The 23,363-nt window shown below is 36.6% G+C and overlaps 1 protein-coding gene across 1 annotated transcript; it reads right to left on the bottom strand.

The window, feature by feature from the left end:
• Nucleotides 1–546: 546 nt before the first annotated feature.
• Nucleotides 547–21,411, bottom strand: st14a (ST14 transmembrane serine protease matriptase a). Its single transcript, XM_073853344.1, has 20 exons — nt 21,137–21,411; nt 20,761–20,896; nt 13,924–14,083; nt 13,699–13,827; nt 13,531–13,603; nt 9,303–9,469; nt 9,128–9,160; nt 8,776–9,010; nt 5,752–5,894; nt 5,547–5,650; nt 5,364–5,467; nt 5,069–5,202; nt 4,697–4,801; nt 4,484–4,591; nt 4,274–4,393; nt 2,479–2,595; nt 2,213–2,396; nt 1,765–2,033; nt 1,509–1,645; nt 547–1,386 (listed from the first exon to the last, which is right to left on the bottom strand). Exons 2-20 carry the CDS (start codon nt 20,803–20,805, stop codon nt 1,228–1,230), a joined length of 2,526 nt encoding a protein of 841 aa, XP_073709445.1. The 5' UTR covers nt 20,806–20,896; nt 21,137–21,411; the 3' UTR covers nt 547–1,227.
• Nucleotides 21,412–23,363: the final 1,952 nt, after the last annotated feature.

Raw genomic sequence — 23,363 nt, 5'->3', positions numbered from 1 at the left:
AGGTTAGAGAGGCGAGACTTAGGAAAGGTAAAGCCAATCATATTAGCGATGTGAGTTTTGGAGGCGGGACTCATCTGTTAACCGTTTGTGTACCACAAATAGCGCTATTTTTCTTTTTAAAAGAGTTTAAAACTCATTTAAATGATTCCTAAATAAATTCATGTAAATTAAATAAGTAATAAGTAAAAAACACAAGAAACAAACAGACATCAGTTGTTATATGAATAAAGATCATATTATTTAAAAAAAGCACCCCAGAATAAAAGGGCACTTTCTCTCCAGGAATACAAAGGGCAGGTGCTCAAGCCCCCTTTAGTCTATAATAATTATATTTATCTGTTTTTATTAATAATTTGCTTTATTTGAATTAATTTTTTTGGGCCTTTTTCTATTCAACTTCAATAATTTCTATTTTGAGTAAATTTGGCTGATTCCAACAGAAATCTGAGCAAAATGAAAGAGTTATATTATCTGCGTAAGTTTGTCAGCAGGTTTATCTTATTCTCCTTTAGAATGCTAATGCAAATGCACACAAATTTACACACATTTTGGATAATATTGACCCGAAGCACATTTTATTTCATTGTAAAAATTTCTTAAATCATCTATGAAATCATGGATATAAACAAAGCATTGGTTGTTATATTCATTATTAAATTGTCACATACAAAAAGCGAGCTCCTTTCAAGTGTTTTTTATGTGTGCCTAAAACATTGTTTTAAGTCACGGCACATTAAAGCATGTAAATTTAGCAACTTGTGTTAAAAACCGTCACATTAAAAAGCCAGAAAAGCGCACTGTAAATGTTCACATTTCACTGTGTATGAATCAGAAAAGTCCATGTCCCAAAATAAACAATGAACAGACCCACACAAAAACAAAATCATACATACACAATACAAAGCTTCACTTCACTTAAAGACTGTAGTCACTAAAAACAACAAATATTTTAAAAGAGAAAATAAGATATTTATTTACACATTCAAAGATAAATCCCTTATACCTCTCCTTATAAAATATACAAATATATAAAACAGCTGTTGGACAAATGCAAAATACAGGTTAAAAGTCCACATCTCCGTTCAACCAGGCACAAGACAGGATTGACCATGCTAATGAATTAGCAGGGCTATACTGGCTTACTCTGGTGACTGTAAATATTAACATATCTGAGATGCCAAAACAGTCCAGAAATTTTCTCAGTCCACCATAAAAAAAACCAACAAATTACACTCCTGTCTTCTCTTTGATCCACCCCCGGAATTTTGTGACGGTCGTGTAGATTCCCGGCTTGTCTCTACGAGCGCAACCGTCACCCCAGCTCACGACTCCAGCCAAGTACATCCGTTCGTTCATGTAATAGATCATAGGGCCGCCTGAGTCACCCTGCGAAAAGACAAATGGGGATCAATTGAAGTAAAAAGCATCAAAAGTGATCCTGTGTGATCTGTGTATCTATACTGAAACACCAATGATTGCTTTTCTTAAACGTCTTTAAAAAAAAGCACCTGGCAAGCATCCACTCCTCCTGTCAGAACGCCAGCGCACGTCATGCGAGATGTTATCTGATTGTTCATTAGTTTATTGCACACTGTGCTGTTAATGATGCGAACCTGCGCTTTTTGCAACACGTTCGCTCCAGAGCCTGTAAAACACACACAGAAAATCTACGATTTTGGGCCAATACATTTTTCTTAATGGAAGATTTTCTAAATTGGTAAACATTACGGCGCATTAATATTTAATAACAGATTCATCACTGACCTCCTTCTCTTGTAGCACCCCAGCCAGTTATGGTGACAGTTGATCCAGTCGGGAACTCATCAGTAGCAGCAGGCAGGCAAACGGGCCGAATGGTATCACTGTAGGTCACTGGTGAATCCAGCTCCATTAGGGCAATGTCATTGTCAAATGTGTAGGTGTTGTAGTACTGGTGAGCGATGACTTGTTTTATGTTTCTCCTCACTGCATTCTGTTTCGATCTCTGTGAGTGAAGACCCAGATATGCCTCCCATGTGCCAGGCTGAGAATACCTGAGAAATCATCCAATATATAGAGGTGAACCTTTCTGCTCCATTTTAGAGGTCTATATTGAGTTATAGTAAGGATGTCCCGCCAAAAACTATTCAGGCATTTATTGAAATGTTTAACGGTAGCTACTGTTAATATTCTCGCATTTAGCATCGAAGAGAAGAGCAATATATACACACACCTGATCTTGGGGTCATCTTGCACGCAGTGGGCAGCGGTGACGATCCAGCGTTCACTGATGATCGACGCACCACAAACGTGTGCGATGTTTTTAATGTGAAGGCTGACCTGCCATGGGAACTCGCCCTCTGTGGCATCCTGTCCGCCCACAATACGAGACAACTTGTACGCTTTCTTTCCACAATCTAGAAGAGACAGCCGGAAGGTTATGCAACACTACGTAGTTTTTTTGTTAACAGATATTATAGTGTTGTGAATTATACGCACTGCAGTTGGCCTCGTCTGACTTGTCACCACAATCGTCTAGCCCGTCACACACAGGATTTTGTTTTGTGATACATTTGCCATTGCCGCAAGCAAATGTTGATACTGTACAGGACAAATCTGTCAAATAAGAGATTTTAGAAGAGAAATCAATCAATGAGAACAAGAAAAAAAGTGCATACTACTACTAATACTAATAATAATAATAATATTAACAATATTACTACTGCTCTAAGTGGAAACATTTAAACTTCAGAGCTAACTTTTTTGATAAAAAGAAAAATCATATAGAGATCTAATTCACGATGGTAAGCGTAATTATATTGATTTCAGCTGTTGGGTCTGATTTCTCAAATAATATATGTTTGACTGCAACCCACGTATGGAAAAATAATTCAACAATTTTGTGTTTTAAACAGCGATGACGACAGAGAGGCAAAAGTAATACACAAATCGACTACTTCCTACTATATAGACTTTTTGCGTGTTTGCAAACAGAGAAGACATTTTTTGTGGGCAAAGCCCAACTGGTGGCAGAAAGTGACAGCTCCGCAATAGCGGTGTGAAGTGTTTCAGCATTAAACTGTGATTTTTATGGATCTGGTGTTCTGTAGAAGTCTGTTTCCTCTATATTTCTCTTAAGTGTAATGTTTCTTATAACGTTTTCACCAAGTTACGTTTATTTTTTAAATAAATTAAAAGTTTAAATGACTTGGCTACTGATATGTGTGCATGCATGTAATGTATTGTTCTTTATTGGTAAATCAATTATTTTTAAAGTATGAATCGCTGAAGTACTTATAAGAGCAATACTATCATGTATTCTGTATAATATAATTTATTAAATATTTCATCATTTCCTGTTTTCAATTTCTTCCTTATATTTCTATCCTTTGTTCTAAAACTATTATGTTTACATACAAATTAATTTGTATAGGCCTGTTTATATATTATAAACACTTTACATCGTGTATGTGTGTGCCATGTTTATATATTTATTAGTAAACATCATAATTTAAAACAAACAGGAAGACATAGGCTAAGATGTAAGGCAAAAAGAAGTATAGAAAATGAAAAAAATATGAAAACTTTAATAAATGGTAATATTATTGATATTATGAACTCATTCAAATCTTTAATCTTTCTAAATAAATTATAAACGTAACGTGATGAAAACGCTATAAGAGACACATAGAGGGAACTCTAATTACTTTCTATTTTAATTATTAAAAGATTTTCAGATGATTTCATCACTCCAGTCTGTCCGGTTGAGGTCTTGTTGCAACCATAAACACCTACGTTTATCTTCAAATGGTGTCTTCGACGACGGTATACTATAAAAATGAAGGTCATCTATTTTGGCATTCCTATTCTGACACTCAACAGCACAACAAGACATTTTCTAGTGAGTTATATTGTTCGTTTCACTCGTGTCTAATTCATTTCCACTGTTTTTCTGCCACCACATTGCGCACGTGACGAAACTGTGACGTCGACTCGCAAAAGGTCTATAGTAGGAGAAAATTAGCAGTAGAGTATGCGAAAAGTACCCGGATGACCACTACTTCTGGGTAGACTTTTAGGTTTCCATTTTGATGGAGAAACCAAATCAAAAGTGAATATATATAAATAATTTCTAAAAATAAATGCATACATCGGGTGACTCTTTAAAGTAGCAGTATGTATTTGACATCTAGAGGTTCAATGTTACACTGCAGTCTAAATAAAAAATATTGCGAGATTTATTTCTGCCCCCTAGAGCATAGCGCATCAGTCTTAACTTCATAAATTTGGTTACCTCTTCCACAACCCTTCTCATCCGATCCGTCCTTACAGTCAGCTTTACCGTCACACTTCATCTTCTCTGAGATGCACTGATCCGACTGCTCACACTTAAACTCTCCAGACTTACATCCTCCTAGACAGGAGGACGACAACTACTTAAGAGATGTGCTTGTGTTTCTCTTTTACAAAAAGTGATTAGAAAGAGAGGAAAAAAGGGTTTTACCACAGTTAAGTTCATCAGTGCTATCTCCACAGTCATCTACGCCATCACACTGCCAGAACATTGGCTTACAGAAGCCATTTTTGCACTGAATCATACTCGGGTCGCATCCTGAAATCAGAACCCCAACCACATGAAAACTGCATGTCTCAAATATAAATCTGCTTTTTTTGTGTAAATAATAAGAAAACATAAAACAAGTCATTGCACACTTACGGCAGTTTTTCTCATCGCTGCTGTCTCCGCAATCGTTCCAGCCGTCACAGCGCATAGATGGACCCACGCAGCGTTTGTTGTCACACTGAAACTGATCCGGACAAGCTGAGAGATTCAGAAAAGAATTTAACTGTTAAAGTTCATATTTAAACCGCTAAATAATTGCACCAACACTGCAATGAAAACGTGACAATTTATAAGCAATATATTTTTCTTTGCATCTATATGTGGTTGTCTATTGGAAAGATCTCCAGATCTTATTTTCAACCTCTTTTGTTTTCTGTAGACATTGTAAGCTGGTACTTCTTAAATAAATCTGCTGAATAGATTCAGATACATCTTCTTTAAGTTAAGTATTTTGTATTTACTTACGGTCAGTGGGCTCAAAGGCCTCATATGTGGCTGTAAAACCTCGATCTACACGTGAAGAATCGGAGGAGAACTTAACGGTCATCGTGTTACTGTTGCTGGTTATCATATTAGGTGGCTGCTGTCCACACAATTTACTGCAAAGGAACAAAAACGTATTTACATGCTGTTTAAATCTGTGGCATATAGTGGTTACAGATAAGGGCTGGTTAACCGAAAGGTTGTAAGTCCCACAGAAGAACCCAATGGGTCTGTCGTAGTCTACAGTAAAATCAATTTAAAGTTCAAGACTACTGACCTTTTACCAACCACCTCCACATAGTCTCCAGAGCAAGAGTTCACACCCCCTGTAGACACCAGAAACTTCTGGAATTTCAGCTTGATGTATTTTCCACTAGGAACCTTTAAAGAAACACAAAGACACTTACACAACTAGTTTATTTTGACAATGGGAAGAGCCGGATGTGTTTTTGTTCCTCACCTCAATGTCCCACTGACACGTGGTGTTGGGAGAGTAATAACTTGGATAGTTCGGTGATGTGAATGCGCCCGATGTGCCAGTCAATTTACCACCACATGTGACCTCTTGGAAGGGGAGATTCAACGAAAGAAGATAAATATAACGTTTAAACTTACTGTACTGCTAATCATAGTATATTTTATATCAGTCAACCAAGATTATTTACCTTGGCTATCTCGCTTAATCTGGGATATAATGGCTCTGAAGCCAGGAAAATTACCAACTTCATTGGTTACCATAGTGACCAGCATAACGTTTCGGGATGAGATGAAGGTTGGAAGTTCACTTGGGGAATAATAGCCACATTTTCTGTTTGACAGGGAGAAAAAAGTTATTATAGATATACTTTAATGTAGTATGCTATTGTTATCAGATGGCACTACATTCAGAATGAAAGGGGGAAACACCTGTAATGCTAATGGATTATGGAATTACACTATGTGCTTAAAGGCGGAGTCCATGATGTTTGAAAGCCAATGTTGATATTTGAAATCACCTAAACAAACACGCCCCTACCCCAATAGAATCTGGACCTTCTGTTGATAGACCCGCCCCACACATACTCAACCCGGCATTTGATTTGATTTGATTGGCTATAAGTGTGTTTTGGTAGTCGGCCCATCTCCTTTTCCAACGCGTTTTTCAAACATTATGGACTCCGCCTTTAAAGGGATACTCCTTTCAAATATCAAAATTATCCCCATGATTTACTAACCCTCAAGCAATCGGAGATGCACATGTCAATCATCTTTCAGCCGAACACATTTGGAGTTATATTAGTAAATGTCATTGCGCTTCCAAGCTTTATAATGGTAGAAAACAGGGATCAGGGAACAACTTCTGACTTTAAACCCCAAGAAAGTGCATACATCCTCCAGAGGTAATCCACATGACTCCGTCCCACATTAACTATATGGGATGCATTTGTTTCCTCACGACTTGACTATTGTAATGCTCTCCTGATTGGGATCCCTGACAAGAGCATTAAAAAAACTCCAGAACATTCAGAACACTGCAGCTCGGATCCTGATGAAAGTATGCAAATATGAACACATCACACCAGTCATACACTCACTACATTTGCTTCCTATACCAGCACGGATTGAATACAAGGTTTCCCTTCTCAAACATAACTGTATTCACGGAAAAGCCCCCAGTTTCCTTCAAGAATTACTTTCACTACAGATCCCAGCACGTTCCCTACGCTCCACAAACACTCATCGGCTCCTTCCCCCAAGGACTAGGAATCGCACCATTGGCGACAGAGCTTTTTGTGCTGCCGCTTCCAACCTATGGAATGCCCTTCCTGAATACTTGAGGACCCCACAAAGGACTGAGATTTTTAAATAGAATCTTAAAACATACCTTTTTAATGTTTAATTACTTTTTAATCCCTTTTAATAACTACTGTTTGTAATTGTGTGTTTTATTAACTTTTTCTATATGAAGAGTTTTGTTGCAAAACGAGATTACTCCGTTTTTTACATTTTTCAGAATCTTGTTTTTGGTTGTTTCAATGCGATATTGTACGAAAAATATCCTCAATTTAAACTTTATAAACTGTAATAACTAGCTTCTGGTAACAGTGCCACAAGTTTTAGCGTAGTGAGCATTAGATGCCATATGTAGGTTAAAGTTGTTCCTTGATCCCGGTTTTCTCCCATTGTAAGCATGGAAAAGAGATTACATTTACTAAAATAACTCAAAATGTATTCGTCTGAAAGATGATGGACGTGTGTGTCTCGAATTGCTTGAGGGTGAGTGAATCATGGGGCAATTTTGAAGCAAGTAGTATTTGCTTGGTTATCAAATCTTAAAGCTGCAATCTGAAGCTACAACTGGTTAAAGGATTAGTCAATTTTCTTAAAAAAAAAAAATCCAGATAATTTACTAACCACCATGTCATCCAAAATGTTGATGTCTTTCTTTGTTCAGTCGAGAAGAAATTATGTTTTTTTGAGCAAAACATTGCAGGATTTTTCTCATTTTAATGGACTTTAATAGAGCCCAACATCCAACACTCAACTCAACACTTAACAGTTTTCAAAGGACTCTAAACAATCCCAAACAAGGCATAAGGGTCTTATCTAGCGAAACGATTGTCATTTTTGACAATAAAAATAACAAATATACACTTTTAAAGCACAAGTTCTCGTCATGTAGATCCGGTCGTGATGCGCCAGCTGACCCCACGAAATACGTCATGACATCAAGAGGTCACAGAGGACGAACACGAAACTCCGCCCCAGTGTTTACAAATGTGTTGAAAGAGGACCGTACCGATGTTGTTGTATGTCAACTGATACTAATTAATGTCTTTGTGTCAGTTTATTGTTTAAAATGGTCCGCAAATGTGCGTTTTATATATGTAACACGTGACCTCCCTACGTCACTACGCATTTTCGTTAAGTCGCGCTGGACCGGACCTAGACGAAAAGTTGTGGTTTAAAAGTACATATTTTTTATTTTTCTTGTCAAAAATGACAATCGTTTTGCTAGATAAGACCCTTATGCCTCGTTTGGGATCGTTTAGAGTCCTTTGAAACTCCGTTGACTGTTAAGTGTTGAGTTAAGTGTTGGGCTCTATTAAAGTCCATTAAAATTAGAAAAATCCTGCAATGTTTTCCTCAAAAAACATAATTTCTTCTCGACTGAACAAAGAAAGACATCAACATTTTGGATGACATGGTGGTGAGTAAATTATCTGGATTTTTCTTCTAAGAAAATGGACTAATCCTTTAAGAAACTAAAGATAGAGAGGCAAAAGTTACAGTTGGTAGATGGTTCTCTATAAGACTAGCACAAGGCAGCCTAGACTTAAACACTTACTTTATCTTATTATTCACACATGATCTTAAAACATATCTGGGATTTAACATTAGTTTGTGTAAGCTATGTAAACCTCCAATTGCCAAGTTTTCTTTTGGTAAAAAAGTCAAGTTTAAGTATCAAAAATCAGTACAATAGAAAAACATGTTTGTTGAGTTTAATATCTCCTGTAAATCAGCGACTTTTGAAAGAGCCAAAGTGTTCACAGTTTTTCTATGTTTTCCTATGACTCATTTACAGTATCTCTGGAATTTCAAATATTTTAAAATGAAAGTAATAAAAAGATATCAATACTTGGAAACCTGATTACGGTTTTATTGTCCAACAGATACTACTGAAAAATGAAGACATGTTCTCTTACTCTGCTATCAAATGCTTGTCCATGGGCACCAGGGAATCATACACCCTTACAAAATCGTTTGCACAGTTCGGCTCCAGTTTGAAGCTGTCGAAAGTCAGCTTGAGGACGTATTCCGGGTCACCTCGAAGCTCCCACTGCGCTAACGTGTTGGCAGGATACGCAGTGTCAGGGAATCCAGGAGACTTAATGGTCTCTTGAGAGAAACCCCTGGTGTGCTTGGAGTCTTTTATAACCGCTGGACAACAGATTAAAAACGGCAGTAAGGTTTTGCTAATTTGTTACTAGACATATGAATATATGGACAGAGAAAATCTTTAAAAAATACAAACAACAAGTCAATACGCTTACTCACATCTGGCTCTTGACAACAGACGCATATCCAGAGCTGTTAATGTAAAATAGTGAATCCGTCAGTATCATGGTTATATTTCACTACACAAAAATTTATATAAAATACATTTATGTTAAAAAGTGACTTTAATGCATAAAAAAGTTTCACACTTTGGATGTATGGATTTATATCACACCTGAGGCTGCAACTGTGTCAAACTGCAGGGGACCTGAATTACTTCCAATACGACGAATTTTACTGCTGTACTTGTCACTCAAACTGTTCATCTCCTGATCCACTGCTCCATCCTGTCCCACTGGAACATTAAACTCTGACTCATAGTAAGCTATTACACTGCCCTCACTGGAGAGAGAGACAAAGAGAGAATAAACAAGCAGACAAGCAACCCTCAAACATTTGACCATGTCATAACTGAGGGTCTTAGTACACGATGTAACTACAGAAGAGTCAAGTTTTAAATAGGAAAAATATCAAATCTCTTTGGTAATTTTTTAGCGTGAAGCTAATGGTCTAATCAGATTCAATGGATTGTGCTAAGCTATGCTAAAAGTGCTACCGCCAGACCCGGAGATCAGATGAATGGATTCCAAAACGGCAAAAATCCAATGCTCAACTCCAGGGGAGCTGGAAATGAGCATATTTTAAAAAAAAAGGAGTGTCCCTTTAAGTCCATATTTGGGACCCAAAATTTTGAAGGTCAAAAAAGCTATTTTTGTCCATTATATGAAACATAAAAGTAATCCAAATGACTCAAATGGGTAAATAAATGTCTTCTGAAGTGAAACAATAGGCACGTGTAGGAAAACAATAAATATGTTAAACTTATTTAACGAAATTGAAATAAAAACAAACATATTAGCACTAAAATTAAACATGGTAGCACATTGACCACTTCAAATCTCATTGGTTCTTGAATGTCTTGTAGTGAAGTATCATGTAACTTTGTGTGTGTTCAGCTGAAGAAAGGAAGTCATATACATCTAGGATGGCATGAGGGTGAACAAATTGTGACAGAATATTCAGAATATACATATTTTGAGTGGGGGAGGGGGCAGAATTAGCTAAAAATCTGTGTGTTTGTAAAATGGTATAGTTTACCCCAAAATAAAAATTTGCCCATACTTTCCCCATTAACAACAGGGCACTATCCAATGCCATTATAACTGTGGGTTCACACCAGCCACGTTTGAGGCGGCAAAATCGCGTCTAGTTTGCCCCTTGAACAGTTTGAGTGTACTCGCTTCATTCGCACATGAAATTCTAGTCATTGAGACATTCACACTGAAGTTTGTGTCATGGGAGGGGCTTCTGCGACTCCGCTCACTTTCTGTAATAACTTCACTACTACAGCAAGCTCCTAATTGGTCAACGCGCTGAGTTTTTCTACCAAAGTTCATATTGTTTAACTTGGGCGTTTGCCGCGGCAACGCTCAATTCGCGCGAACTACACACGCGAATGAGGCCGAATCGTGTCTACCGCGCCACACTCAACGCCTCATTCACGCCGCGAGACCTCCAGACGAGCTTCAACGCGTCTTCACATTGAAATCACTCGCGCTTGACGACTATCGCGGCTGGTGTAAACGCAGCATAAAGCTGAAAAGAGGCAGGGTATAATTTATTCTTAGACGTCACGACACGAACCATTGGCTAAACGTCTGATGCATATGGAAGATTTTTCTGAAAACACTTTAGAGCAGGGTTGTGCATTCCTAATCCTAGAGGGCAACCGTTCTGCAAAGTTTAGTTTCAACCCTAATCAAACACACCTGATAAATAGGGCTGTGCGATTTAGGGAAAAAATCAAATTGCGCTTTTTCTGCCAGGAATTGCGATTGCGATTGGATTTGCGATTAAATTTTGTAGCAGATGCAATGCGCATCTGCCTCTTTAGATGGTTAGATCTTACTGATACTGCTTATGGGTCTGGTGATTTAACTGTATTCTTATGTTTTTTTTTTTGTTTTGTGAAAATAAGGAAACAAAAACAAAGAAATTAAGAATATAATTAACACTTATTATATGAATGTAACACTTATTGTATGAAATGTAAAATGATCTTTAGCTTGGACTAACACTGTAACAGTATTTAAATAAGTGGGTTCATTATAGCTGCAACTTTAACAACAATTTAAAATATTTAAGTGGGTGACTGAGTTTTACTGAAAAGATTTGAATGCATGTTTGTTTGTTTTTGTAAACAAAGAACTGTAATACTCAACTTCATAACTATCAAAATATTAAAAAGCTACATTTGGGATTTTAAAATGAATATAAAATCCAAATGCGTTCAATGTCATGTCATTTTATTCAAGTGACTTAGCAACCCAGTTAAATGGTATTTTAATTTGTTTTAGATAAGGAGCCAGGCTTGTAAGCATTGTTTGGCGCGCGTGTGTGTGTGTAAAACGCATCATCCGTTTTGAGAGACGCGGGCAAGAAGTATTGCGATGCGGACTTGCGGAGACAGGCGGGAGTATTTAATAAGCATAGAGACACAGGCTGCGCGTGTGCGTCAAGTTTAAACACCTTGTCTGTTGTGGAAGACGCACGCGCAAAGTCTTGCAATAGGGAAACGGGCGCGAGTATTTAACAAGCATTGAGAGACACAGGCTGTTTAGGAGAAGCGCTGTTTTGGTTGACGTGCCTCTCACGGAGAAAGCACAGACATACTTGCGCTCGCTCAATTGGTTAGACTGTCACAAAGCCTCTCTGCATATTTCTCAAATCGCATCATATCGCATCCCTTCGCAAATTGCTAATCGCAACGTTGCACATCGAGATTGCGGTTCGATTTCGATTAATCGCCCAGCCCTACTGATAAATCTAATCAAAGGCTGCAGAATGACTTGGAAATGGCATTCAGGTGTGTCTGATTAGGGCTGGAGCCAAACTCCGCAGGACAGTGACCGACCAGGACCAGGAATGCCCACCCCCGCTCCAGAGGATTTTAAAGTCATCCTCCAGTTGGTTGAATAGAGGGTATGCACGTGACATCATCTTCGGCGAAAATGACTGCAGTTACGCCCACTGAGTGGCAAAAGACAGAGTGGCGGCATTTGTGTACAGTTTGAAATCAGCGGAAACACAGGGAAAACGCATCTAAATGGGAAACAGCTATTGTGCGATATACTGTACTAACAGATTAACAAGATTTCGGAGCTATCGTTTTACAGACTGCCAAGAAACACTGAAAGAAGTAAATAGATCGTTCATACCAACGTCCACAGACCACAGGTGGGTTGACAAGTTGCTAGGGTCACTATCAAGCAGATGTTTTACTTTCATGAATACAAGTTTTTGTTTTACATTTAATATTTAAGTACCTTAACATACTTTTACTCAAGTAAAATTACACTATTTTAATGTAATTAGGTATTAAATACATTTTAATTTGCAATATAAAAGAATACACAGTATGATGCTATGCTTTAGAATGTAGTGAAGTAAAAATTTTCCCAAGACAAACACCCTAATAAAGCACAGATGCGTGGAGAATGTAACTAATGTAACTAAGTATTGTCCACCTCTGCTATCAAGTCCAACTAAATTCAATTATTTAAGCTAAGAAAATAGTCAGTTTTACTGGCATTTTAGCAGCAGCAACTATGAAAACCAGCCATTTTGTTGAACGTTTGCCACTCAACAGGGCGTGCTCCAGCGTGATCACGTGGAAAAGTGACGTCAATGCATACCCTCTATTATTCAGGATTTCCAGGAGAGGATCGCATGTTGCGATCTTTAACAGTCCACACGGAAACAACACAAAACTATCTGATTGAAGAAGAAAGCTTTCATGTTTACATCGGTGACAATATGCTTCATTAAGGTCGAACACATACTGCATGTTTGAAAGTATGCAAGGTATCTTAACGTGTTTGCTATTGTTGTTATGAACTTTAGAGACATTCATAAATTATGGTTGTTGCAGATGGTCTGTTATCCAAGCCCCTAAACATGATGCTGCACAAAATGAAACGTGATTGGTTGCTTTAAGTGTCAGTCATTTGGCCTCTTGGGCGATTCTTGGCCATTCAAAGTTGCCAACGCTCTCAACTTCCCAGACCTTCTGTATGAAGGGCTGGCTACACGAGACTAGATTTTAATAAGTCAGATTAACCCAAAATGACTTTAGGGTTAGTAAAATATGGGATGATTAAAATTTTCAGTTGAGATATGTTCTAAGGGTGCTAATGTAGGACCAGAACAGCACTAGGACACTTTACTGTTGCGTATCATTTTACCCCAGTAACCGCTGAAAGAATGATAAAACAAAGTTATCAATTTCCTACGCAAACATGTAACAGCAGATGTTTTATCTGTTTTCATCTTAGTGTGTATAGGCCTTCACAAACAAAACTGTGTTAGTCGTGGGTCTTGCAGCTGTGTGTGTGAAATCGTACCTGAAGGCTGTCACTTTAGAACCAACGTAATATTTAGCCAGTTGTTTAGACTCCATATACATTGTTTTCAGCTAAAAAGAACAAAAGAACCAAAAATACTTTGTCATCACTTTAAGCTACAAAAACAGATTGAACCTGCTAAACCAAATGCATAATATTTTCTCAGCTGAGCATTTACTTGGTCTGCCAAGCGTTTAAACTCTGGGCTATCTGAATTTTCATAAGCTTCCACAAAAGTTTCACTGGTTATCCTAAGGGACCCAGTGTAAATCTTCTGATTCCTCAAATCCTTTCGGACTGCAGGACAAGACAAACGTGATCACCACTGACATGAATAATGTTACGCTAAAAAAGACCACAAGACTGGTGAATGAAGGTATGAATTGCACTTACAGTGGAAATGCCAGACTGAAAGTCCTATGATCAAAGCCAAAACAGCCGCCAATATCACCAAGCCAACAATGATCCCAATCTTTCCTGGGCCCCTTTTCTTTTCTAGCTTTTTGTAGTCTGATGCAGGTAGGAATGTGACAGCTTGCTCCCACTCTTTGTCCTGAAAGGGAGACAACGCATTCGATAAGTGGCAAAACAAGCAAGAGGCTTTTTTTATTCATCTGACGAAATGTCAATCAGTCTGTGTGCAACAGATAACAAAGTTAGAAGAAATAATAAGAAAAAACTATAGCAGATATTCTCAACAGATTTCATATTCTGAATGAATAAAGGAACTATGCAGGAAAATTTCAAAGCTTTTTGACAGAATAAGCACAGATTCAGAGAGGTTATATAAAAACAGCATCAACACATTGATTCAATATGAAACTGCATTACCAACCCACTTTAATAATATGATGCATTTAGGAGTGTGAACAGAATATTCAATAAGAGAAAATGCCTAGCACTTATCACCATTAAAGCAACACTAAAGACTTTTTGCTCTTTGCTCCTCCTACAGGTTAGAAGCGTAATTGTCCATTACCACTGTCGTAAATACTGCAGCATAGCTGGCTCTGATTGGATTGTAGGTCTGCCGTAAAGCAAGTTTTTGTAGTTTTCACTTGAACTACAGGACCGTGACCCGACGGTTGTAAACTTCTTTAGTGGAGTTTTGGCCGATAGAGGGCTGCAAAGCAAATGTGGAAGTGCCCTTCACCCTGTTTCGAGTGGATGAACGACTGAAACTTTTGTGGAAACGTTATTTTAAGGTAAAAAACTCTTTGGTGTTGCTTTAAATTATCAATCTATTTCCAAAATGCAAGAAGTAGGCTAAAACAATGCCTAAAAAGCTTTTTGGGTATTAGTTAACCTTAACACATCCATATTGCAGAGTTGTCATGTCTACAGTTTTCCCGTAAAATTGGGCCACTGTTACCTCTGGTTTTTTTTGTCCACAGGTTGAAGGACTTTGTTCATTTGCTGTCCATCTTAAGGCATGATGATCTTATTTATAATATACAGTGGTCTTTAAGAAGAAATTGGTATGGGAGTAGCATTTCCTGAGTTATTTTTGGGCTCGGTCATTGGGCTGATTTTGTTTTGCAGATCTGACAACACTTCCACAACAGCACAAGTGAAGTTAGCCAAGATTTTTCAAGTGATAAGCATTTTTTACAGCACAAACTAATACATTGAACAGGGCTCCAGACTAACTTTTTTCACTAGGAGCACAGTGGCCCCCAACTGAAAATTTTAGGGGCGCAACCAGAAAATTTAGGGGCACACAGCGTAAATAAACATCCTAACCAAATATTCACATTTCTACTAATTTCTACTTTATTACTAATAAATACGTTAATGATAGATGCAGAAAGTACAATGTGCTGTTTTCAAATTCAGTGTCACATCACAAAAAAAGGCCAAATTTACTGGATGTAAAATTCAGTGGCACACTCTCAAATTTTGGTGGCAGTCTGGAGCCCTGCATTGTGCACAATAAGAGGAATGTGTATGAATAACACAAAATGGGTCAGTTTCGATTTCATGTTGAACGTAAACCACAAGGAATCATAATTTCATAAGACTCTGAACACACAAACAGGATAAGAGGGGAGTCCATACACATTACAGGGCATGTTGTTTCATGCTGTTGTTTTAAAGTCTTTTCATCTACTGAACAAATTTTGCTATTTTTTTAATAAGCATTTAATCCTCTAGAAGCTTTTTCAGTTTGGGATTAAAGTATAAAGGTATGAAACAAAAGATGACTGAGTCTGGGAATTAAGAAGATTTACATTTGGCTACAGTACATTTCAGATACAATTTGGCGTATTATGGAACAATGACCTACAATTGTTTCCTTTATGACTGCTGGGTTGTTTTTAAGGTATCATGCTACAATTATGTGACAGTGACCAACACTTATTTGCAGAGGTGGAAAGTAACGAATTACATTTACTCACATTACTGTAATTTAGTAGTTTTATTGTGTATCTCAATTTTTTTTAAAATAATTTTCTAAAATCTGTAATTTTACTTTTACTTAAGTATGTTTTGTTTAAAGTACTGTACTTTGTTACAACTTAAACCATATCCATTACTGAGTAAAAAATATTTAAAAAATGGAGGACGAGACAGGAGCCAGCTGATGCAGATCCTAAATTCAATTCTTATGAAAGAAACCCCTGGCCATATTTAAGCGCCCACTTTCCACTGACGCGAAGCGAGTGTTTCATTCCTATGTAAGGTAGGCTTCACGTGCAAGTACAGAGTTGCCGACCACGTTTTTATCGCTCGTTTGCATGACACGTCAATTGTTTCAAGCTCATGTTATAGTCGTGCGTAAGGTCTATGCGGTAGGTAATCCGTAGCCTAACGTGCACACCCCCAAATGTTTAACAGCACGTCAGTTCTACGTGGACTGCCAGCGCTGTGATTGGTCCACTAAAACCCGTCAGGTAAAATACTATGTCATTAGAAGTTTATTTACTTCCATCACTGCTGGTCTTCTCAAAACATACACAAGTTGCTGTTTCTACTTCGCTTGTGGGTTAAACTTGCCAAGCTGCTTCTTCACAGTCACACTGCTACTGTGGTTACACGCGTGGACACTGTCTACCAGCGGTCTGCATGTGTGTTTGCACATCAACGCCACAGAAGTATGTGTGAAAACTGACGCGTAACCTACACACAACTATAATGAGCCCTTTAGAGACCATGTGCATTATCTTCCGATGTCTAGCAGCTTCATCAGGTACTCAGGTCAGGGAAGCTAGATAGAGGTCAATAAACGTGTAAAGGATTAAAGCCATGGCCCTCATCTCATTATATGCTCATATAAGCTATATAGTTTAATAAAATAATATATATGTTACCAGCAATACATCAATTACAACCTTACTATAGTGATTGTATTTACTAGCTGCTGACCTCATATTTATTTGTCTTGAAAGTGCATAATTCACCTGTAAACAATTGTTAAACAATTCCATAAATGTTTCTTAGTTATAAAAAAGCTTTTTATTTTTATTATTGCACTTTAACTATAAAGGTGTTCCTACAATTAAAAACAACTAGTTTATGATTTATAATCCCTTGTCCTTTTTTAACTATACTAGAATCCCCAACCTCATCCCGCTGTAAAAAAGTAACTTTTACTCTGAGTAAAGTTAAAATGACTTACTTTTTACTTTGACTTGAGTAGATTTTTATATAAGTAACTTTACTTGTACTCAAGAAAAATATCAGCAAAGTAACTGTACTTTTACTTAAGTAGAATATTGTTTTTGTTTTACTATTTCACCACTGCCTATTTGGTGAAACATGTGGTTTAACAAAACGTCAAATAAGCAAAACGGAATTTTTTTTTTTGTGTTTTCGAATGAGTGGTACAGTGTTAAAACAATTCAGTTTTACACACAAATATTAGCAGAGTATAAAAAGTATTTTGTAACAATTGTTAAGTTACCTTCATTTAAACATTTACAAGTTTACCAGTTAGTTCAAAGGTTGATTATATGTATATCTAATGGTGAGAAAGTACACTGTCAGAAAAAAGGCTACAAAACCCGTTTTGTAGCTTTGTACAGATATTCTATAAAGGTGTATAAGATATATCTTTAAAAGGTACAGTTAACCATTTTGTTCATTTAACTGATACAAAATTGTTTCTTAAGGTACACAAATGGTCCTTGGGGTATAATATTGCACCCCAAACAGTACAACATTTCAATGTGTTGTATACCCATCAAGGTACAAAAATTTACTTTTGAGGGTACCAACCCAGCAACAGAAAAGCTACCGTTTTTTTCTTACAGTGTTACATTAAAGTCAGCAATAGCCTGCGATAATACCGTATTTTTCTGTCTATAAGCCGCTTTTTTTATAACTTGGCTGGTGCTGCGTCTTATAGTCAGGTCACCTTGTAAGTCAGTATGAATTAATTTTGACATTTATGGAGGCAAGAGACAACATTACCGTCTACAGCCGTGAGAGTCCGCTATATCCTGCTTCTGTATTTTTGTAATTCAATGGATTCTGTAATGTGGAATGACGAGTATGCGAACTTCATGCAAGTTGGCCTGTTCGGTTAATTTAGCCTATTCAACCTTCCAGGTAAGTTCTAGTGCTGCACAATTAATCGCATCGCAATCGCGATGTCAGCCTGTGCAATTATATGACAGCAAAATGTTGCAATTATATTAAATAAATAAATGTGTGGACTTGTTAACACAAACTTTCTGATAACAGTTTGATGATTTTCCTTGCTGTTTAAAAAAAGAAAGAAAAATGAACAAAAAAGGCAGTGCACGGGTGGCATGCACGTGTGTGGTGTGCGTCGTCACTTGTGTGTGCGCAGCGCGAGAATACCAGAGCGAAGATGGATGCAGAGGAGGTTGACAGTGATCTGGTAGCTAAAAAAAACTCTACGTCTGTTGTATGGCGGTATTTTGGATTTAGGATTACTGACACTGAGCAGTTTCTACATCACGTGGCAATACGAAAACATTTCTAGTTTTACAAATACACATTTTAGCATTATCACTAAACTGTGTGTGGATTTTCCTTAAAACCCATCAAGTTTACTCATGATACCATTTACTATAATCGCAATCGCACATCGCAATATTAGCATCAATAACCGCAATGGGAAAAATTACCCAAATCGTGCAGCCCTAGTAAGTTCTGTATGCTTTGGTTTATCATTTAAATAACTGATAATATTACTTTAACGTACAGACATCTATTCAGCCTGCTGTTCTGTCTGCTGTTTATTTGAATAACTTGCCTTTAAAGATTAAATGTCTGTTCTTCGGCTTAGATTTTGTGAAATAATTTTCTAAATAAACACAATGTATAGTCTACTGTGACTTATATATGTTATTTCGTCTTAATGACGCATTTTTGAATGATGCGGCTTATACTCCGGTGCGGCGGAAAGTGTGGTAAAAGCAAAATGACCTAGCTTGTCAGTGAACTCAGGTATCTGTTTGCAACTCAACACATGCTCAAGTTTTGAACAATAATGTAACTGTTATTAAAGAAAAGTTTAAACAAGCAAGTGTCAGCTGTTAACACAAAATGATGACATAAGAGGTGTTGCTCTAGAAATAATAATAAAGTGAATAAAGGGGGCATCCCCATGCTATATTTAACCTGAGTCATTTCCTCTGTTCAGGTTTCAGTTTTGGGTGTGTTGTCTCATAGTAAAGTCAAAGTAAAGCATGCTCTAACAAAACTGTGGTATGTATGCATGCAGGCAGACATAAACACACACACACACACATCAACTGTCACACTGAGCTTTTCAGGATTTTGTCCCTCTGACCTCTCTCTAAATATAAATTTAAAAAAAACTAGAGACTTTCACATGGATTCTATCACTTCTATATAGTTTTCTTTTGTGCCCTTGAAATGACTATCCCGACCTTTATAAATGAGTGATAGGCCATTATATCAGAATTTTACAGAAACAGACAATTTCTGGCTATTTTGAGATATTTCGTCCTAAATATTGTGCAAAGTGTGCTTATCTGCGACTCTGCCTATGAAAACCCAGTACAATAATTTTTTGTGATTTAGTGTTAAAATCATCCTATATAATGCAAAGAACATTTTGTAAAATTTTTACCTTGATATCTTTAATATTGACTGAGTAAAATCATGTCAAAGATTGAAATCAATGTGAAATCTCATCTCTTTAATCTCATAATTAGATTGAGACTTAAAACTGGATTTCATAGGCAGGGTCACTTTTGCAATGTTGTAAATATCGCCTCTGCAATAAACAGCGTGACATAACATCAATATTAAATTGGTCGCCGTTCACCCAGCTTTCTAGATATCAGGACACATAATGAAAATTTCCACCAGCAGTGACTGGTTTTAACAATAATCCTCACAAAACCAGCAAACATATAATTACATCTACTGTAAGTAGTACTTCATCTAAGGTCTTGTAAATGCCAAACGACATCCTATCCTCAGGACTTACAATAAAGCTAATCCATTCAGCATAACGGCTTAAACAGATTTTGCTGATCAATAGAAGCAAATTGCCTTATATAGGCAGGTTTGTTGTAACTGAGTTACTATACATGCAAGAAATGTTGTCATTATCAAACAAATCTGCTTCACATGTGCCCTGTTTACTTACTAAAGTAAACTAAAGTGTATTGGCATCACTGCAACAAATAATGGCTCAAGAGTAGGGAACATCTGCTTTTGCTGTGTCAGTAAGGTTAACCTTTGACCTACAAAGCCTACAATAACCAATGTGACTGACTTAAGAAGTATTGATGACGAGTTGATAAGGACACATTTTATAGAGACTGACAAAGAGTAATATGAAACATGGTTACTATTGAAACTTCCATGGAAATGTTTTGTTTTAAAAGAAAGTCCTAAATATTGTATGGTTTTAAAAGCTAGGTTAATACATAAACTCTGTATGTAAGGGAAAAGTGCATCTCTCAGGTATTGTATGGTTTAATGGTCATGTGTTATGCCATATTCATTTAATATAACTAGCATACAGTCAATTTAGTCACTAATTTAACATGAGGTAATGCATAACTAGGCTATTATAAAAGAGCATGTGTAAAATAGTTTAACATGCATATAACCCGGTAGGCCTGTAAGTTGGCTCAACAGGAAAAGCAGACGTGTGACATAAAATAACCAAATAACCAGTTTTTATGGACACACGTGTAATATTTCAAATATTTAACGACATTTGAGTTAACATTACAAAACAAGTGTTATTTAATAAGACAAAGTGAATATGAAGCTTACCGAAGAGTTAGGAGTGTAACGCATTCCTCCATCCATTGGGTCCATGTCTGAGACCACCAGCAGTAATGGATAAAACAAACCCTTTTGTTTTTCACAGTTTTACTTCTGCTAACAAAACGAGTCGAGCAATTGTGAACTATAAGGAAAAAACAGTAACTTATTGGACTTGGCTGTAGTCAAGTAACGTTAAGCGTGAAAAACAACAACACGCCCCAAACAAGCGCAGGATCAACTACGACAAATAAAGACAAAAGTTAAAGCGTCTGAGAAAATATATTGACAATTAACCGTCGACAGAACTACAACGTGCAAGTTAATATAAGAAACAAGAGGATTAAAATGATATTCCGAAACAAGTGTTGTTGGTATCGCTTACCTGTGAGGTGAGAGAATATATTTCCGGGCGGGTACAATGGGAGTGACGACTAGAGCGATACTCTACTACAGCAGGTGAACACTTACAAAAATAACACGCGCTAATAAAACCACTCTGCTATAAAAATACTTACAAACATTTGAGGTAAAATAAAGTAATTCGTCCTTTCGTCTTCTAACGTAGCTTTAAGATAACTTTTAAGGGTTGGGGTGAAGGTTTAGGGCTGGTATCGGTATTTGTTTCTAAGTACGGCGATGACTCACCCGGGTTGTGTCTTATTACTGCACGTGCTGGTTGAAGACTCAATACAGGAACTGACTCAGAACGCGCCTATGTGGCCCAATATTCCTGACTAAGTAGGGAGCTTAGCAGGATTAGAGACACATCTATGTTTTAGGTTCTTCATACTGATACAAACTCGTCATGCAGGTTTCTGTTGCATTAAAATGGCGTTTCCCTGTTCTAATATATCATTTGTAACGAAAATTTAATAATAATTTGACATTTGTAAAAAAAAAATCTATAAACATTAACACTGAATCCGACATATATAATTGTTTTAAGAGTCACTTTTGGCTTTAATCACTAAAGAAACAGAAGCAACTGAGAGACTAAAATGTAAACAGTACACTTCGACTGTAAAATACACAATATTATGTAGTTTATTCAATAGATTGCATAATTCAATCCACAATAAACACCTGGCGAATGACAATAAAAGGTTGCCAATTGTATTCTAATGTGTTCCTAAGAGGCAGACAGTGCCTTCATTGTATAGTATAATAGCAGGACACAAAAAAGGTCCTGTCAACTTATTTTCCTGCTCCTAGGGATGTAGGCTAGTTGGGAATAATGTATAAATGAACAGCAGTGTCTTGCTGTCGGATATGCTGTACTTAAACTTTTAGGGCTTTTACAATTAATCATACTTAAGTTCTAGGACAATATATTAATGTTGTCTTTAGGGAACGTTTTGTACATTTCTCTTGAGATTTTTCTACAGTCGATATGATGTGATCATAAATTAAACTGCAACAGCAAACAACACACACACAAAATTACAACTTGCTCATAAATTAACATGTTGTACATATAAAGCTTACTTTAGCTAACTAATTTTACTTAAAGGGATAGTTCACCCAAAAATGAAAATTTGGTCATTATTTTCTCATCCTCATGTTGTTCAATGAGTTTTCTTATTTTGATGAACACAAAAGAAGATATTTTGATAAATGATGGTAAGCACACCGCTGATTGTAACCATTGACTTCTATAGTAGGAAAACAAATATTATGAAAGTATTGTGATAAATGATGAAGAAAATATTTTGATAAATGATGGTAAGTACACAGTTGACGGTACACATTGAATTCCATTGTATTTGTTTTTTCTAGGGAAGTCAATGGCTACAATCAGCGGTGTGCTTGTCATGCCAAAATGCGGCAGTAATTAAAGCATTAAAGTATTGAGTACATATACAATAAATGAACATACTTTCCAGAAGGCCAACAACATTGAAAATACACGTGAAAATACAACATTGATATCTTTAATATTGTGTGAGGTCATGTCAAAGATTTACATCAATGAATGAAATCAGACTTTGATGCTTTTAATCCCATCATTAGATTATGAGATTTAAGCCTGGATTTCAAATACAGGGTACTTCTGATACTTACATAAAAGATTAAAAAGCTAAAAATCATGCAGACAAATATTCATTGGACTAAAACATGTCACAACTATACCAGTTTTTCACTATATTTAAAAGGGACAATTACCCAAAAATGAAAATTCTGCCTTGATTTACTCACCCTCATCTTGAACCTGTAAATCAAGACATTTTGATCATAGATGGTAAACACACAGTTGACAGTACCCATTGACTGCCATAGTATTTATTTTTCCTACTATGGATGTAAATGGGTACCATCAACCGTGTGGTTACCATCAATTATCAAAATATCTTAATTTGTGTTGAACATAATAATAAAACTCATACAGGTTTAGAACAATAAGTGAGTGAGTAAATCATAACAGAATTACATTTTTTTTTGGGTGAACTTTCTTTTTGATCTAAAACATGTTAAAATACATGTATTGAATGTATTATATTGTGATATAAAATACAATATAAAGATACATGTATTTTTTATGTTATGTGTATATTTTTATGTTATATGTATGATATTTTTATGTATATTCTGTACTCTCTACATGACCTCAA

The sequence above is a fragment of the Misgurnus anguillicaudatus genome, chromosome 15 (assembly GCF_027580225.2).
Source record: "Misgurnus anguillicaudatus chromosome 15, ASM2758022v2, whole genome shotgun sequence".
NCBI classification, from domain to species: domain Eukaryota; kingdom Metazoa; phylum Chordata; class Actinopteri; order Cypriniformes; family Cobitidae; genus Misgurnus; species Misgurnus anguillicaudatus.
The sequence above is the reverse complement of the archived record's forward strand: the minus strand, read 5'-3'. Positions and strand labels throughout refer to the sequence as shown.

Bases quoted from the DNA above. Each gene is read 5' to 3' on its own strand.
- st14a (XM_073853344.1), bottom strand. From the start codon at position 20,805: ATGGACCCAATGGATGGAGGAATGCGTTACACTCCTAACTCTTCG. The intron at 9,470-13,530 runs GTACGATTTCAC...CTCTCTCTCCAG, and splicing joins TCTAAAGTGACAGCCTTCAG to TGAGGGCAGTGTAATAGCTT. The intron at 1,646-1,764 runs GTCAGTGATGAA...TGTGTTTTACAG, and splicing joins GGGTGCTACAAGAGAAGGAG to GCTCTGGAGCGAACGTGTTG.